Here is a 17,970-nt window from a genome sequence, read left to right as displayed (position 1 = left end):
CACCTCCCTTTGCCTCTCTCACTTTCCCACACCTGTGACCCCTCCCAGCACGTGGTCTGCGCTGGTTGGCTGCCTCAGGGCTCTTCTGACCAATCAGGCTGAGCCATCTGTGTTGGGCACAGTTTGAGGGGTAATTTGTGATTCGCATATGCACAAGCTGCCGGCACTGAGCGTCTCATCTTTGGCGTCCTTTCTACAGGTGACTAATCTCATCCTTCTACACCTCATTCTACACTCTGCTGTATATTCTGTATCCCAGCATCTTCTGGGCACCTACTTCTATAACATCCATTTACCCTATCCCTTTAATTTGCAATCCCACAGTCACCACACGTGTAAACTAACTATTGAATAGCACATATATTGGGCATTAGTCTGTTGCTTGTACCCTGCTCAGCCAAAACTTGTGTTTGCATCCCGTCTCAGTGTCATACCTTCCCGGCACTGTATGCCCAGGGATAACAACTTCCATTCTCTGCGCTCTATTGAGTTTCCTCCATCCTGCCTTCATCTTGTGTATGTCCCCACATTTCTCCACCCTGTGCTTCAGTTTATCACTCTCAATATATCTCCTCCATTTCGTTTTGCTATTCAGGCTCTCAGTTTGCTCGGTTTGTATGTTGGTGCCCACCTTGGTATAGTCTATACTATATATACATTATAGCATCCACTCACTAGCTTTTTTGAAATCATCTTCTCTGTGGACATATTCTATATATACTCTGCATTCTGCACATCTGCTCACTGATCTCACTTCAGCTAGTGTTTATATGAGCTATAACTTATCTGCACTATTCATCTTTGCATCCACTCACTGCCTTTCCCTACACATGCACCCTATGCCTACACTCTGCATCCTATGCATCTAATCGCTTCTCTTACCTTACTCTCTCCCAGCCTGTGTTCATTAAACATATTTCCATGGTTTCATACTATTCCCTTTTTGCCACTTCCTTCCATTTCTACTTAGTACCCTGTGCACTTACTTACTGCTCTATATTAACTTCACTTCTCTCACCGCAGAAGGGAACCAGAGGTGGTAGTTATGCACTTTGTGAAACCCCCTTTGATCCTGTACACCCTCTGTGTAATCATTCATACCAACCCTTCTCTCTGCATGATTTTGCTTTAACGTGCACTCACTGAAATAACATCTGTACATTTCCCTGCATGACACAAACGCTTTAGTATTCATTTACTTTTGGGTCCTTCTTTCCTTTCTTTTTTCTTGTATCCTGTTCATCTACTTAACTTTTAATTTCTTGGTCAAAATACTCATCATCTTCCTGATTAGTCTGTTGTATGTATTTGTATCATATGCACTCACATTATTACTGAATAACCCTTTAAACCATCCTGTATATCATACATTTTGATATCTGTTTATCTATTCACTGCACTCACATTCTTTCTGCATAGTCTACTACTAACTGTCTAATTACTGTCTTTCTGAATTTTCTGTATCCTTTTATCCTGTGCATCTTACTGCATTGACATTCCCTCAGTTTTGGTCTGCGTCAGAAATTTTTTATTGATTAATGTATTCATTGCCACTTACATCTTACTTTCCATTCAAGCACCTTTAGTATATGAGCACACTTGCTTCTGCATTCTGTGCATCTTTATCCTAAGGTTTCCTGGGATTCACTTTCTGTATCATATTATCCATATCTTGAATAATTCCATCTGTTCTTTCCTTGTCTACAGGTGACTGGTTTTCCCTTTTTCAGATATGTGGTGGTTCTTACTCTTGGGAGCATTACTTGTGGCAGTGTCTGCAGATCCCATAATATATTTTCAAGAACAGTTTGAGGATGGAGGTTAGAAACCCTCTTTGCAATTTTCCCTACCATAATTAAATCAATGAAGCATATTTCTGAAAAGGCTTATATGGCCAAATTGCCCAGCTTTTACCTTACCCAATACTGTATCTGACAGCACAAGGGGTAGTACCCCTAAAACCTCCTGAACTCAAGTGCAAGTGAAGAAAGCATGGGGTGAAGAGGGGGTACCAGGGGCACTGTTGCCTCAAACTGCAAAAATCCACCTTTGGTAGCTACTGTAGAGAATGCAGTTGCATCTTGTGCTACCTCAGATGGCAGCAGGCTCTGTGAGAACCCTAACCTGACCACTGCTTAATCCCAAATTTGCCTTCTTTAGTGAAAAAAAATCACAAAAAGTCAATTTTTTTTAAAATTAGAATAGCCAAAAAGTATGTTCAGCTTAAACCCTGTTTATCACAGTGGGGAGGATCAGCGGCATAACTTGATCGCTCTGGGCCCCCTGCAGAAAAATCCTCTTAGGGGCGACCAATCCTAACCCCCCTCCCACACCACACCTAGCAGCCCCGACCGCACCACTATATTTAAAGGTAGGAGAAGGGGCAGGGACAAGGGACTGTGGTACAGCAGACCCCATGGTACGGGGTCCTGCTGAATACATAGTTACATCACTGGGGCGGGTGTACTGCCTCTTTAAACAGTGTTATTAACTATAAAGGAAGCAGTCCCATGGTCACAGACATGCCTCCCAACTGTCCTGATTTTCACAGTTTATCTTTTAACAGTTCAACCCACAGTCCTGAATTCTTACTGAAAAGTCCCTCATTTCCCTTTTATCTCCTGCACTGAAAAAAGATACAAACAAAAAAAGTAGCATTTGGCAGAGAGCCCAGAAATCTTAACAAGCTATAGCTGCACTTAGATACAATTGTAACTAATAAACTAAACAGGTCTCTTGGGGGAACTGAGACTTGCAGCTTAAAAGGCAATTTCAGCTTTATTAGCAAAACTGTAATAACACATAAAACAACCCCAAACCCCCCAGAAATTTAGAGGGTGTGGTCACAAAATGGGCATGGCCAAATATGTTGCCACATTTACTCGCAGCATTTATTTTTGTCCCTCTTTACATTTTTCAAATGTTGGGATGTATGGTCGCGGGGGGGCCCAGGGGACCTGGATTGTGGGGTCTGCTTCCTCTATAGCCGCTCTCCTTGCAGAAGTTATGCACGCCCGCTGCTTAATATTTGCCCCTCTAAAGATTTTCTTGCAGGGGGGGCCTGCCGAGTTCTCAGTATGCCACTGCTTGCTATTATACAAGCAATAGCGGTAAGCCTTCACATTTATATGCATGCTAATTTAATACCATTTTACAGATGATTGGCAAAAAAGGTGGATTGAATCAAAAAACAAATCAGATTTGGGAAAATTCCAACTTTCTTCAGGCAAACTTTTTGGCGATCCAGAAAAGGATAAAGGTAGGACTTAACACTGTTACATTTCATGTAGAGTTTATTGCAAATCACAGAAATGCTATGTAAAAAAAATAGTTCTCAGATGGTTTACAGATTTTCAGATTATTTACAAAAGATTTATTACAATAAATGGCAGTTACATATCTAATAAACAGGGCATATTCTGACTGCTAGGATTATATCTTCAGGTCTGCAAACAAGCCAGGATGGAAAGTTTTATGCTATCTCTGCAAAATTTGAGCCATTCAGTAATGAGGGACAGACCTTGGTGATCCAGTACACTGTACAACACGAGCAAGGGATTGACTGTGGTGGAGGTTATGTAAAATTATTTCCTGCAGATATGAACCAGGAGCAATTGAGTAGTGAATCCCAGTACTACATTATGTTCGGTAAGTAATGGATTTTTTAATAAGGAATAATCAGTTGAATTAACATTTATGCAAACACAGACATAAAGGAACACTATTTTTGTTTATTTCAGCATAATTGGGCAGGGGAATTTCTAGGATAGCACATATATAAGGGATCTCTTTTTACAGACTAAGGACTTGTCCCTGCTATGGAGAGTGCCATTTATAGACCTTTTAATTGGCCTCCTAAATGGCATCATACCATTATTCTTAAACTGCTAGACTCTATCTTATTCTGGTTTGTAACATGATTATTACAATAAGAGGCATATGGGTAGTTATAAGGAAGCTTGTGGTTCGTCTGCAAGAAAGATATTAGCAACATAGGCAAGGCTAAAACAGCATACTTAAACAGTAAAAACCTTTAAAGTTGCTTTTAGAAATGAAGCAAAAGCAATATTAGTGAATTTACAAAACTTAATATTACTAATGAAAAATGTAAATAAAGGGCATAAAGGCTCTTAAACTATAACCAGTGGTTACCATCTATTAGGACAAGCAAGATTTAGAACCTACTGTTACTTACTTGATTGTGGTAACTATTTCCAGGGCACCAACTGTGATGAGAATCTGGTAATGGGTAGTAACCCACAGTTTTTCCTAGCATTTAATCCCAGGAATAGAGGCAGTGATAGACAAACCTCTGTTTCCAGTGGCCTGCAAAATAGTTAGTTTGCTTTCTCTCTTTCCATTTTATATTTCAATTTTAATTATTTACTTCTACATTCCTTTATTTTGGGATTTAATGTTCTTTGAAAAATAAAAAAATCCAAGGCCACTTGTGCTCTTTGAGCACAAAGCTTCTTCACACAAGATAGACTTTAAGACATTCTTAAAGGGCAGCTATTGGAAATTGTTTCCCTCACCAGAGGGCTATGTCCACACAAGGTGCATACTGGTCAAATTCAGTTGGCCTCTGTGTACTTGAAATGCCAGGGCCTATGCTGAATCTCACTCCAGACCATGGGTGATTATTTACTGCCCCTGCCCCCAGGCAGTTGTCATCTTGATTGCAGAGAATCCAGGCAAAACCATAACATTTGACTTTTATTCAGTGAACTAGGTCTGGGTATATGATCCCTGGTACTGAAAATGCCACGTGGTGGTGGAAATTAAAATGAAAATGTAAATACTAAATGTTATTTTCATCTGTTTGTTTTTATGTGTTTATATAATTTTCAGGGCCTGATATCTGTGGTACTATACATGAGAAAGTTCATATTATCTTTAACTACAAGGGGGAAAACCGCTTAATCAAAAAGAACATAACTTGTAAGGTATGATGCTCATACTCATATTGATTGTATAGTCATTCAGTGCTCGGTGGTTAACTTTTATATACATTTTATATACATTTATTTCTTTACTAGTCCCAGAGGCGCCTGTGGGGCTGAACCCACTTGAGGCAACAGCTCCAATGCCATCCCCCACAACCACCATACTAATCTCTCTCTCGTCTGAGTGGGTTGTCTCTTGCTAGTACATGATTGACATGATTGGCACTGACGAGTTCCATGCCTGTAAAAGCATGATGGGATTTATTTCTATAAACAGCTGTTTTTACCTTTCTGGAGAAAATGTACCAGCCCTTCATTCTACCAGAACAGGAAACAATTGTTTAATACAAATTAAAGTTACACACACTTAGGGGCTGATTTACTTACCCACGAACGGGTCGAATGGAGTCCGATTGCGTTTTTTTCGTAATGATCGGTACTTTGCGATTTTTTCGTATGTTTTGCGATTTTTTCGGATTCTTTACGAATTTTTCGGATCCAATACGATTTTTGCGTAAAAACGCGAGTTTTCCTATCCATTACGAAAGTTGCGTAAAAAGTTGCGCATTTTGCGTAGCGTTAAAACTTACGCGAAAAGTTGCGCATTTTTCGCGTAAGTTTTAACGCTACGCAAAATGCGCAACTTTTTACGCAACTTTCGTAATGGATACGAAAAACTCGCGTTTTTACGCAAAAATCGTATTGGATCCGAAAAATTCGTACAGAATCCGAAAAAATCGCAAAACATACGAAAAAGTCGCAAAATATTCGTTTTCAAGTCGGAACTTTTCCAATTCGGGTCGGATTCGTGGGTTAGTAAATCAGCCCCTTAGTAGGGGCTACTTCTGTTTTTGTCGTCTCCCATAAAGTATTGTTCAAACTTTATTCAACAAATAAGCCCTGTTGGCAGTGGTGTAACTACAATAGAGCAGAGTGCTGTATAGTAGTACCCCTTTCCCAGCCCCACAAACTACTGGTGGCAGGCAAACACAAGTTGGCTGGGGAGATAGGGGTTCCCTTCAAAAGTCACTGTGTGCCTATTTGGTAAATATTGTCCTATCATCTCAGGCTATGGCACATTGCACATTTTGGTTGCTGCAACTTGTCCTGAATAAATAGTCCTGAATAAATAACTACAGTCACAGTTGGTGTGGATAATTATCACCCAAAAATGCATACCATCCTGTTTACAGCATATAACCACATATGCAGGCTGGTATCTGGTACTTCGCTGGGAAACGTCGGTTATTTGTATTTTGATCCATGCTACAAGTTGCCACAATTAAATCATATCTTGTGCCTTAGTGTTTACATCTTGCTTCTGCTGTTGACATAAAGCTTGTATTAAAGGAAAACTATACCTCTAAACAGTGTAGGCCTCTATAAAAAGATATTGCATAAACAAGCTCATATGCAAAACATGCTTCATCTAAATAAACCATTTTCATAAAAATATACTTTTTTAGTAGTGTGTGCCACTGGTTAAATAGAAAACTGCCATTTTAAGAATTAAGGGTTGCCTCCTGGGATCATAGGATTCACAGTGCACACAAACAAGCCAAGGCACACATACATGCTAGGCCACATCAGCCAATTAATGGACAGAGTTTTATCTTTGGCTTCCACACTTCTTCCTGTTACAGCTAGAGATGCATTATTTCTGGCCACGTGATCTCCGAGGGAGAACACAGCCCATCACTAAATGGGGGCTCAAGGGAAAGGATGTAAAAGGGCAGTATTTACTGATATATATATTCCACTTTGGTGAGATTCTTCAATAGGTCACTTAAAGGAGAAGGAAAGTCATTTTGGCATTTTACTGCCAATAGATTCACCACATTAGTGTCACCTAGAACGCTATATTTATTCTGCAGAAAGCTTTACCATACCTAAGTGAAGGGCCCTAGAAGCCCCCTCCATTTGTTTAAGATAGAAGCCGCCATTTTAGCTTGGTCGCCATAGCTTCCTGCTGCAGCTCTAACCATTGGTAGCTCAGATCACACATTCCTTGGGGGGTGAGTTTTATGAATTCTTATGGGAGGGGGGAGCAGGAGAAGGAATAGAGGAGAGAGCTGCACAGACTCTGGCCCTGGGAATGAAGGATTTTTCTGAGAGAGGAAGTCTGATACCGAAGAACATGTTTACAAAAAAAGAGACAAGAAATCTTCTGTTTCTGTGAGTGCTTATGGCTGTATTTACATAATAAAGCTTACTTAGTTTTTACCTTTCCTTCTCCATTAACATGATATGAACTATCTGTTGGTTAAGTCTTTATATGAATAGTTTTCCTTTAACTCTTCTGCCTGTAATAATGTAAAATGTACACAACCATGTATGGGTTACAGCAGTGTTGACCTGGGGTGTCAGGTGCCCACGAGGAAATCGTAGACCTACTTTTCAAACTATTTTTCCTTCCCATCTTTACTCACTTTCTTTATTCTCTGAATCATGTCTCCTTTTATGTTATTTACCCTTTCTTTCATTTACTCTCTTTGTTCTTATTTATAAATGGTGAATAGCCATAGTATTGACATACAAGGCAAATGGGCCCACTGATACCTGAGTCTGTTTCACTGGGGTTTTCGGCAACCCCCAGTGAAATAGATCACCAAGTTTTTTTCGCCAAGGTTTTTTCTTGTTATCAGAGAACCACACCGGCCTGAGAAAAAACTGTCCGCACTGTGCCACCACCACCATTTTACTTACCTTTCTACCAGGGGCCCCAGGCATCTCCTGCACGCATTCCTGTTAGCGCATGTGCAGTAGAATATACCAAAGATTTTACTCTACTGTGCATGTGCAGAATGCCAAGTGCCAAGGTAACTGAGCACTGATGTAAGGAGATGACGGCGCAGCACAGTTTTTCTCCCACAGGCTGGTGCAGTTCTCTCCTAATAGGAGGATTAGCCTGGGGGTGCATAACATTTTGGCATCCCACAGTGAAGAAACTCTTCTCCATTTAAAGTATCATTAATCTTACACAAAGCAAATAAAGAAACAACAAAAAGGTAGAAGCACATACTGTATATCACCCAAAGTATTCCACTTTTCAAGTTGAAAAAAAATTATAAAAGCTGATTCATCTAGAAGTTTGGCATCTGTCTTTGAAATATAACACTTGATAAAATGACTTTTCTTAGAGCAGACACATATGGGCAGATTTATTACAATTGTTGTGTGATTTTAAGATACTAGAACAGCTACACAAGGGGGCACATTTACTAATCCACGAACGTCCGAAAAGCAACGTTTTTTTCGTAATGATCGGTATTTTGCGACTTTTTCGTAGCCATTCCTACTTGCTCGTAAATTGTCGCGACTTTTTCTTAGCCATTCCGACTTGCTCGTAAATTGTTGCAACTTTTTTGTAGCCATTACTACTTGCTCGTAAATTGTAGCGACTTTTTCGTAGCTGTCGTGCCGAGTACGAAAGTTTCGGATTCATTCAAGCTTCAGTATCGTGACTTTCCTTGGGCCAAGTTGGAGCTGCAGAGTGCCATTGAGTCCTATGGGAGGCTTCCAAAATCATGCAAAGCCGCAAAGGTTTGCCCGCCGTTTACGAGCGCTCAATATGAAAAAGTCGCGACAATATACGAGCAAGTCGTAATGGCTATAAAAAAGTTGCGACAATTTACGAGCAAGTCGTAATGGCTACGAAAAAGTCGCGACAATATACGAGCAAGTCGTAATGGCTACGAAAAAGTCGCGACAATTTACGAAAAATCACAAAATGTTTGTTTCCAATCCGATTTTTTCCCATTCGGGATTCAGATTCGTGGATTAGTAAATCAGCCCCAAGGTGTAAATACATGGTACTCATTTATAAACATGCCAAGTTCATCCTCTTCCAGGGTAGGATTTAGGGTAGGCAGGGTAGACATGTGCCTAGGTTGCAGTTTCTAACTGGCCAATGGAAGGGAAAAATAAAAAAGCTAGGTACAAAATGTTGCAACAACTACAGCACTGGCAGCAGTCTGTTTGCCTTGAATAATAGTTTGCCATTATTCTACAGAAGTCAGTCCCACCCTGAATTAGAGATAACAGCTTGCCTGCGTATAGACCTGCTTCCGGATTGCAGATGGAAGACCTCATTTACTAAAAAAAAAAAAAAAAATCACACAAATGGCCATTTCCCCCACTGTGCAGCACTGAAAACCAGCACAACATTATGTGGCAAATAATACATGTGTAGAATGTAGGAATGAGAAAACTTCTTCCCACAGCACAGTTTTGCTGCAGAATTATCACAAAACTTTTTCCACAAGTTTGCATTAGAATTTCTGCATTTCATGAACATTCAATATGTGAGTTTCATTGATTTAGAAAAACAAACTCAAATTCACAAATTTGAAAATTGATAAATAAGCCCCTAGGTGCATCTGCTAGGTCTATGGTACATTTCTGTACATTTTTGCCTCTAGAAGTTGTACCCTCTAAATGCAAATTGAAATGCTTCTGCTTTCATGGAAACTCACCAGCCTTGTGCCAACTAAGCAGGACATTGAAACACAGTTTGGATCTGTATTAATTATGTTCTCTATACATGCTTTTTACTTGACAGCATGATGAACTGACCCACTTATATACACTGATTGTTCGTCCCAATAATACATATGAAGTTAAGATTGATAATGAAAATGTGGAGAATGGCACATTGGAAAATGACTGGAACTTCCTTCCACCCCGTAAAATAAAAGACCCAAATGCAACCAAACCATTAGACTGGGACGAGAGGGAGCAGATTGAAGATCCCAGTGAAACAAAGCCAGAGGTAAACATCTCTTCTCTCTGTACATCTTGTGCTCTGTATACTGTACACTCATGCTGTTAATATTCAATAGTATAATATCCCATGAACGCACACATACTTATATTGCTAATTCCCTATATCCAGATAAACTTTTCTGTTGTACTGGGCATAGTTACATGTAATGTTTTGTGCATTGTTCAGTTATTGGAATTTCAGAAATGGGGAAGAATATAACAAATAGGTGGCAATTGCCATTTTTCAAACAATGTGGTCTCTTTCCAAGAACTCCAGTATAACTGTGCACAAATCCTTTTTTTCTCCAGAATGTGGTGTTTTTACACCCAGTGTAACTGCACTTTCTGAATGACTCACAAGTTAATGGCACCTGCCATTTGTGTGTTTCTGCCATACACAGGCAGAGATGCCAAAGTCATATAAAACATTTATTTTATTATAGGAGTACAAATAATTACACCTTAAAGGAGAAGGAAGGTGATTTTGGCATTTGCCAATAGATTCACCACATTAGTGCCACTAGAGCAAAATATTTATTTTGCAGAAAGCATTGCCATACCTGAGAAAAGAGCCCTAGAAGCTTTCTCCGTTTGCTTAAGACAGCAGCTGCCATTTTAAATAGCTTCCTGTTTGCAGTCTAGCCTTATAGCTTAGATCACACATTCCTAAGGGAGGGGGGAGGGAGTTCTTAGCATTCTTATGGGGGGGGAGCAGGAGAGGTGAGAGAAGAGAAAACTGCACAGACTTTGGTCACAGGAATTAAGGCTTTTTCTAAGAGGAAATCAGACATGTTGTTCTGACTGCTGCTAACATGTTTACAAAAAAGGAGACAATAAATACTGTGTTTCTTTTGATATAGCATTTCTGTGAGTGCTTATGGCTGTATTTACATAGACCTTTCTGATAAAGCTTACTTAGTTTTTACCTTTCCTTCTCCTTTAAAGGACATGTAAAGCCTACATTTGACCTACAATGTATATAAGTTGGGCAGGTCTCCCTCACCCAAATGGCATCATGTGTACTGCATATATTCCCAGCACCATCACATTTTCCTTAACCAAATAGCAGCTTTCACCCGGTGGCCATTTTTCCTCTGATACATAATCAGATACATTTAAATCCGCAAACAGCATACACACACACACAGACCCTTATTCAGCATACAAGGCTAATACAGGCACAACTGTCTCTGATAAAAGTTCTGCTTTGAGCACTGTAATGGTAAAGCTGAGCTCAGGAGAAAAAAATTGAAGCAGACAGCTAGAGCTGAGTTTCTATGGGAACCAGCAATGCCATCTCTTCATTGGCTGCTAGAATGGAGGGCGTGTTTAGTAATCTGAGCTTAGAACTAGTGAGCATGCCCACAAGCCAACAGCCAAAGCAAATTCCTGAGGGAGGGAGCTGAGTGTGTTACAGGAGGAGAAGGAAATCTAACTGATTAAGGAGATGTTGCAGCCTTACTATTAACCTCTGGACAACCAGTGTGGCAGGTATTGAAAGATTTCAAAGAGGCTGTTCACTGATTAAATTTTTGTGTGTGGGGTTTACATGTCCTTTAAGGGCACTATAAGTAAAATCCAGAGAGGTAAACTGCAAAAAGCATGGTACTTTGTACTTTGCCTCATGTTACTAAATTACTTTGCACCTCTCTTATCTTTGATTTATAAAGCTGCACCCATAGCAGCACACCTTATTACCTATGTGCCACACATAAGAATAGCGTTTCACGTTTGTGGTGTCTGTGGTGTTCCCTGGTAACGAATGATAAAATGGATCTACTCATTTTGTTACGTTTTTGCGTCATAAGGAAATAATGTCAATCATGTTCCAATTTCTTCCTTCTAAATGTAACATAGTACTGACCTACTGTTTGTATGTGGTGGGTAGTTATCTTGAATGCAGGATGTTTTTGGGCCAGATTACATTTAAATAATGATGTTATACAGAGACATAATGCTTTTTGGGCAGGGCCCTCTTTACCTCTTGTATCAGTTATTGGTTGCTTTTTTTCTGTATGTAATCTGCATGATCATTTTGTACACCCATTTCTTTTACAGCATTGTGGAATGTGTTGAGACTTTATATATAGTTAGTAATAACTTAGCAGGCTATGATCCATAAAACATGTTCCTCCATTTTTTTTGCACCCTGTAGGTAGTAAATCACTATGATCTCCATTGCTTCTTACTAAATATTTTTAAGAGTGCCGGGTGAATTATATTGTGTCTATTTATGCACTGTCAACATGGTTTAATATTTTAACTTACATAGTTTTTAATCACTTTTGGATTCCCTTCTCTCTGATTTAATGGTATGGTGTGTATACTGTGCTAGGATTGGGACGAGACAGAATACATTCCTGATCCAGAGTCACATATACCGATTGATTGGGATTCTACCATGGATGGGGAATGGGAACCTCCAATGATCCCAAACCCGAAATACAAGGTAATATCTTAAGCCCTTTACTTGCCACACAGAGTAACTCAAGTACCTGACTGCCAAGTACTGTAGTATTTTATTTTTTACGTTTCCGGGTTTTTTGTTATTCTCTATAAATAGTGCATTTACGTTGCAGATGCTGCTATCATAGCCTATAGAGCAAAAAAACAACCCACCAGAATTTTATTTAGAGAGTTAGAAAAAGAACATAATAATTTAAAACTAAAAGTATCTTCTTATTAGTCCTAAGCCAGAGAGACAGGAGAGGAAGATTGGATACAGAAAATGACAGCACTAACAACAGTACCTTTTATGAATAAGATTATAATACACATTGTATATGGTGCTTTTTCATGTGATTACTTATAATCATTGCTTAGTAAAGGCCCCCATACACGGGCCGATAGAAGCTGCCGATATCGGTCCCTTGGACCGATTCGGCAGCTAATCGGCCCATGTATGGGCAGAAACGAGCGGCCTGGCCGACCGATATCTGGCCTGAAATTGGCCAGATATCGATCGGCCAGGTTAGAAAATCCGGTCGGATCGGGGACCGCATCGGCTCGTTGATGCGGTCCCCGAACCGACTGCCCATGGCCGCAAATGTAATCCGATCGTTTGGCCCTGAGGATTATTTTTTTTTAAAGCAACTTCCTACCCGATATCGCCCACCCGTAGGTGGGGATATCGGGTAAAGATCCGCTCGCTTAGCTCACTGAATTTTGTATATTATCCAAGGTGATAATCTACAAGGATTTCTGACAAATAATGCTCAGTAGGCCAGTGAAACTCTTCCCTGGTACAGCTTACGGAATTGTATTAAGCTACATCTTTTTCTGTAGGGAATATGGAAACCACACATCATAGACAATCCCAATTTTCAAGGAGAGTGGATTCAACCAGAGATTGATAACCCAGATTATGTACCAGATACAAATCTCTACAGATATTACAATATTGGGATTATTGGACTGGATTTGTGGCAGGTAAGAAAGTATGTTGCAACTAGTAGTTAGGCAGGTTATATATAGGCATTATGGTTGAACTTGATGGACGTATGTCTTTTTTCAACCCAACTTACTATGTTACTATGATTCTATCATAGATGTCATAATTTAGTGTGAATTTGGATGCACGTAACCAAGACCTAGACCAAGACCCAAGACATATCCCTTCCTGCCACACACTTATAAACTATGTCATGAGCCACAAGACTGGCGAGACCAGTAGTAGGGACCAAAGAGGAAGTTTGATATTGAGTAAAGGCTACTGCCTTTACAGGCTTATGTCTGATGCCATGGCATCTGAGGGATAATCAAGGTTGAGGCACAAATCAGGGCAGGCAGCAGTCATGATATTCAAAACCAGGCAGAAAACTAGTAACCAAAACATAAAACAATGTTAGCATTACTATAAATTAAGAATGTACCGGTGCATTATAGTTCTCTAAATATAGAAGGATTGTGCTTAAAAAAGTTGTGTTTTTGTTTGATTTATTGAGAAATTCCACCATAATCCCACTAGTCCCACCCATCCGTTCCACTTCCTGCTGGCTGAATTCTCTGGATGTGCAGGGGAGCCGGCAGCACTCAGCACTGTATGACAGGAATAAATCAGCATCTAGGCTGACCTGATAGGGAACTGAAGTCTTTCTTTGCGTGTGTGACTGCAGGGCTGTGATTGGCTATCCCCCATTAGGATCCGCCCACCCTTCATTTAGAACAGGGACAGAAAACTGATAGGATCTGTAGGAAGCTGCAGTAAAGGGGCCATTTTTACAGATAGGATTAATGTTTAGCCCAAAGTGAAACCAGCACCGTATATTATTCATAATTGCCTACAAAATTAGGGTTTTTCCATTTATCCACTATGTCTCCTTTAAGTTCATTGTAAGTGCAATACTTATATGTTTTATATCAGCATAATAAGGAGATAACTGTATATCTATGGGAAATATGGGAAACCCAAAACATTTTGATTTACACTTTACCCATTTGGCTTTGTCTACTTCTTTCCAAGACAATAACAGTCATAATTTATTTATTTCTTCTATTGTTTCCTTGTTTATGTATTGAAAGAATCCCACTATATACACATACTGTGTCACTCTACCACCCTGTCTCCCTTATAACGTGGTGTACTTAAACACTTCATATATGGTTTTATATACACATATTCATTTTATTTCTACAGGTAAAGTCAGGCACAATCTTTGATAATTTCCTTATAACAAATAATGAAACATTTGCGGAGAAGATTGGAAATGAGACATGGGGCATTACAAAGGTAAGGCCATAATATATCATATATATATATGATGAAAGCAGAGTTAAATTTGGGCTATATTCTTTAAATACCAGGCTACTGTTGCAAATGTAGTTTTTTCCAGCAGTGAAAACATGCTGTTGCCCCAAGTATACAATAATAGGCATAAATATGATCTGCATTAGATGCACTGCCTAAACACACATAGGTTGGGCCATACCGGTGTCTTCTCGCCAGGAGAGGAAATGCCATATGTGACAGTAGCCTTTTTTTCTGACAATTGCAACTCTATATATTCTGAATTAAAAATGAATTAAAAAAAAACATAATTACAAGATAATATTAAACTTGGTCAGAAAGTCCAAATGCTACAGCCAACATACCTCCCATTGCTCACTGAATCAGGTGATACACCAGCCTCTCACCAACCAGAGTAGTCTGGACTTGTTTCCAAGTATCGTTGCTTTGGTACAACCCTAAAGTGTCTTTCTCAAAGCAAAACTTTGGTCTTTTTGCCTAATGATGGAAACGTAATTCTAGTAGCTTTCCAATATATATCAATCAAAAATGTTATGTTTAAGGTTTTAAAGGGGTAATACACTGGTAGTGTGGCAATATGTTAGGCTCCTCCAGTGTACTGAATGTGTATTAAATATATACATTGAAAAGATACTTAGGGGGCAGACTTAGTAATCCACGAACGCTCCGAGTGTATTTTCGCCGACTTTTTCGTACTTTTGCGCGAAAAATTCAGAAAGGTTTTCCCGCTGTTTACAATCATTTGGTACGAATATTTCATGACTTTCGGATTGCCAATACAATATTATCGTGACTAATACGATTTTTTTGTAAGCATATTTGTGATATTTGCGATCTTCAGAAATTATCGTAGCCAATTCGAATTTGTCCCATTCGGGATTCAAACTCGCATTTTCATGAATGTGCCCCTTAGAATTACGTTTTCTGTCATTAGCCAAATTTTATGTTTACAAGCACTATAATGTATTTTTAATATTAACGTTATCACCCTCCCTATAACCCTACTGGGGTAGCTGTATCTTTTGTATAAATGGTATTAGACAGGAACAATCACTTTGTAATCATATTCTAACCTTGGAGGGTTTTTTCCAAATATAATTATATTATAACTGATCAGCAACCTGCAGGTTATAAAGCCACCTTTGTGTTTTCAGCACATATATAAATAAATATTAGGTATGGCATCTCTTATACCCAATCTCCAGAAAGCTCCAAGTGAGGGAAAAGCTATATCCCATAAATTCCATTTTAAACAGATTATTAAAATTTTGTACAAATGTTTCCATTCTTTCTTAATAATAAAACAGTACCATGTGCTTGATCCAAACCAAGCTGCATATATCCACATTTGTAGCAAAACAATTGTGTTTATTTAATGTTTCTTAGCAGTCTTAAGGTATGGTAAAACCCAGGTTCCAAGCATTCTGGATAATGGATCCCATACTTCTACAAAGTTGCAATGGCTGTGTAAACAGTTTATTTTTTGGCCACTGTCTTTGTGAATGTGCATATTAAATGTATCCAAATTTTGTTGATATTTTTGTTTGACACGTATATTGTTTTTTTATACTGGTTTGTTACATAGTGTAGATTTACTTTTCATAATACGTTGTCATTCCACACACCTTTGCATATTTTCATGTAAAAACAATTTGTGTGAGAGTATGAATGCAATGTGCTCCCTCAAAATGTTATTACTTTTATTACTATTTTTTTTACTAAGTTCTGTGAGTTATTGCAGGTATAGTATCTGACTGGCTTAACCAATGTTATTATATCACAGTCTGATGTTAAAAAAAAAACATTTCTTTGAACTGCCATAATTTCTTATGTTTTATTAAACAATTAAAGGATCCTGAAATGAAGATGAAAGAAAAACTGGATGCGGAAAAAGAGGCAAAGGAGGCACAGGAGATAAAAGAGGGGAAAGCACCAAAGTGGAAAGGCTTACTAAAAGACATAGAAAAAATGGGAAAAATTAAAAAAGACGGTAAAGCAGAAAGACCCAAAATAGAACAAGAATCAAAACCAGTGGAAAAAGCAACTGAAAACATTACACAACCTGAAGCTGAAACAAAAGAAGAAACCAATACAGCAGCTAAGGATGAATTATAATACATTGTAGTAAGATCACAAATGCACTTGAAGTTGGGAAATATCTTGTTAAACAGCCACTATTTCCATTAGACAGGGTATAGTGTCCCTTAAAAAAAAATCTAACACAGACTTTAATGTTTATATATTTAGGTTTACTTTTCGGAGTGAGACTGTAGGCATAAACAAAGAATAAATTAACTAGATCCTGTAGAACTGGAACAGGTGGAGTTTCATTTGATTACATCACACACAGAGACTATTAACTCTGTGTCATCAGTAAGATAATGATCTTGTAATTTAAGACTTTATACTATCATAAATGATTGGCATAAAGAGCATTTTCTAACATTTGTGTCAGTGACATTTTTGTGATGTTTTGTTTTTGTTATAGTGGCTCTCTAAGGTTTGGCAAATTGATAGCAAAAATTCAGAGCTCCCCCCTTGTGCCATTAGTCTTGGCAAAACTAGAACTGGATCATTGTCACACTGATGATATGGACTAACTGATGTCTTTGTACTTAGGCTTAGGGCTCTTACTCATGAGCGTTGGCTTTGTGTGTTCGCCACTGCTGGATCTTTTATGCTTTCCGCCAGAGCCCAGTCTTTTTTTATCACATTGTACTCATTGTGGCACAGAGAAAATTTGGTCCTTACACCTGCATTTGGCACTTCCCTGTGGCACAGTGATTTCATTGTGATAGAAAACACTGGACTGCATTAATTCCTGTGTTCCCCTGCTTTGAAACACATGAAAGAGCATAGCACTGGGGAACACACAAGCAAACACTTGTATAAGAGCCCTTAAACTCTTAAGTGCCTTTACTCACCAAATTTAATATTCAGATATAACCCTAAGCATTTACTTGGCTAGTCAGGATTAGGAAGTACTACATGCTGGGCCCCTCCAGGGTTGGACTTGGCTGGCGGAACACCAGGAAAAAACCCAGTGGGCCCTGCCGACCCAGAACCGATTCCCAGTGGGAAGTATTGAGGCTCCCCCAGTGACTACTGTCCCCCACATCCATGGTGAGGTACGTATGAGGTATACAGGCTTGGGTGGGTAGGGCGGGTGGTGGGGGCCTCTAGGAGGGTAGGGGGCCCCTGGGGTGGCAGTCCTGGTGGGCCCTGCATACCCAGTCCAACCCTGGGTCCCTCTAAATATTTCAAGATTCTAAGATTCTTAAACAATTTATACCTAATCAAGATAAAAACCTTCCTAATGAAAAAAATCATTCAGCTGTGAAATGATCTTTATTGGGATATCTGTCTGCTTTTGAAATAAATAAACCCTATATAAACAGACTGACAATATCCGCTTTGTATCTATTTATACTCATAAGTATAACATATCAATATAAAAGGTTTATTACACCAATCAGATTTTAAAAACAATAACAATTTTTTTAAAATTTCCTA

The 17,970-nt window shown here is 39.0% G+C and overlaps 1 protein-coding gene across 1 annotated transcript; it reads left to right on the top strand.

Annotated features, from left to right (window-relative positions):
* Window positions 1-128: 128 nt before the first annotated feature.
* calr3 (calreticulin 3) lies at window positions 129-17,603 on the top strand. Its single transcript, XM_031900951.1, has 10 exons — window positions 129-199; window positions 1,708-1,820; window positions 3,158-3,259; window positions 3,445-3,648; window positions 4,852-4,946; window positions 9,508-9,717; window positions 12,046-12,159; window positions 12,996-13,139; window positions 14,347-14,439; window positions 16,309-17,603. The coding sequence occupies exons 2-10, from the start codon at window positions 1,733-1,735 to the stop codon at window positions 16,570-16,572; spliced, it is 1,314 nt and encodes a 437-aa protein (XP_031756811.1). The 5' UTR covers window positions 129-199; window positions 1,708-1,732; the 3' UTR covers window positions 16,573-17,603.
* Window positions 17,604-17,970: the final 367 nt, after the last annotated feature.

The sequence above is a fragment of the Xenopus tropicalis genome, chromosome 4 (assembly GCF_000004195.4).
Source record: "Xenopus tropicalis strain Nigerian chromosome 4, UCB_Xtro_10.0, whole genome shotgun sequence".
Classification (NCBI taxonomy): Eukaryota; Metazoa; Chordata; class Amphibia; order Anura; family Pipidae; genus Xenopus; species Xenopus tropicalis.
This window is presented reverse-complemented; position numbering and strand designations above follow the sequence as displayed.

What these genes read in the sequence shown, in the direction of transcription:
- calr3 (XM_031900951.1), top strand. Translation starts at nt 1,733, where the DNA reads ATGTGGTGGTTCTTACTCTTGGGAGCATTACTTGTGGCAGTGTCTGCA. An exon ending in CCAGTACTACATTATGTTCG is followed by an intron (nt 3,649 to 4,851) that starts GTAAGTAATGGA and finishes TATAATTTTCAG; the next exon opens with GGCCTGATATCTGTGGTACT. An exon ending in TCCCAAACCCGAAATACAAG is followed by an intron (nt 12,160 to 12,995) that starts GTAATATCTTAA and finishes CTTTTTCTGTAG; the next exon opens with GGAATATGGAAACCACACAT.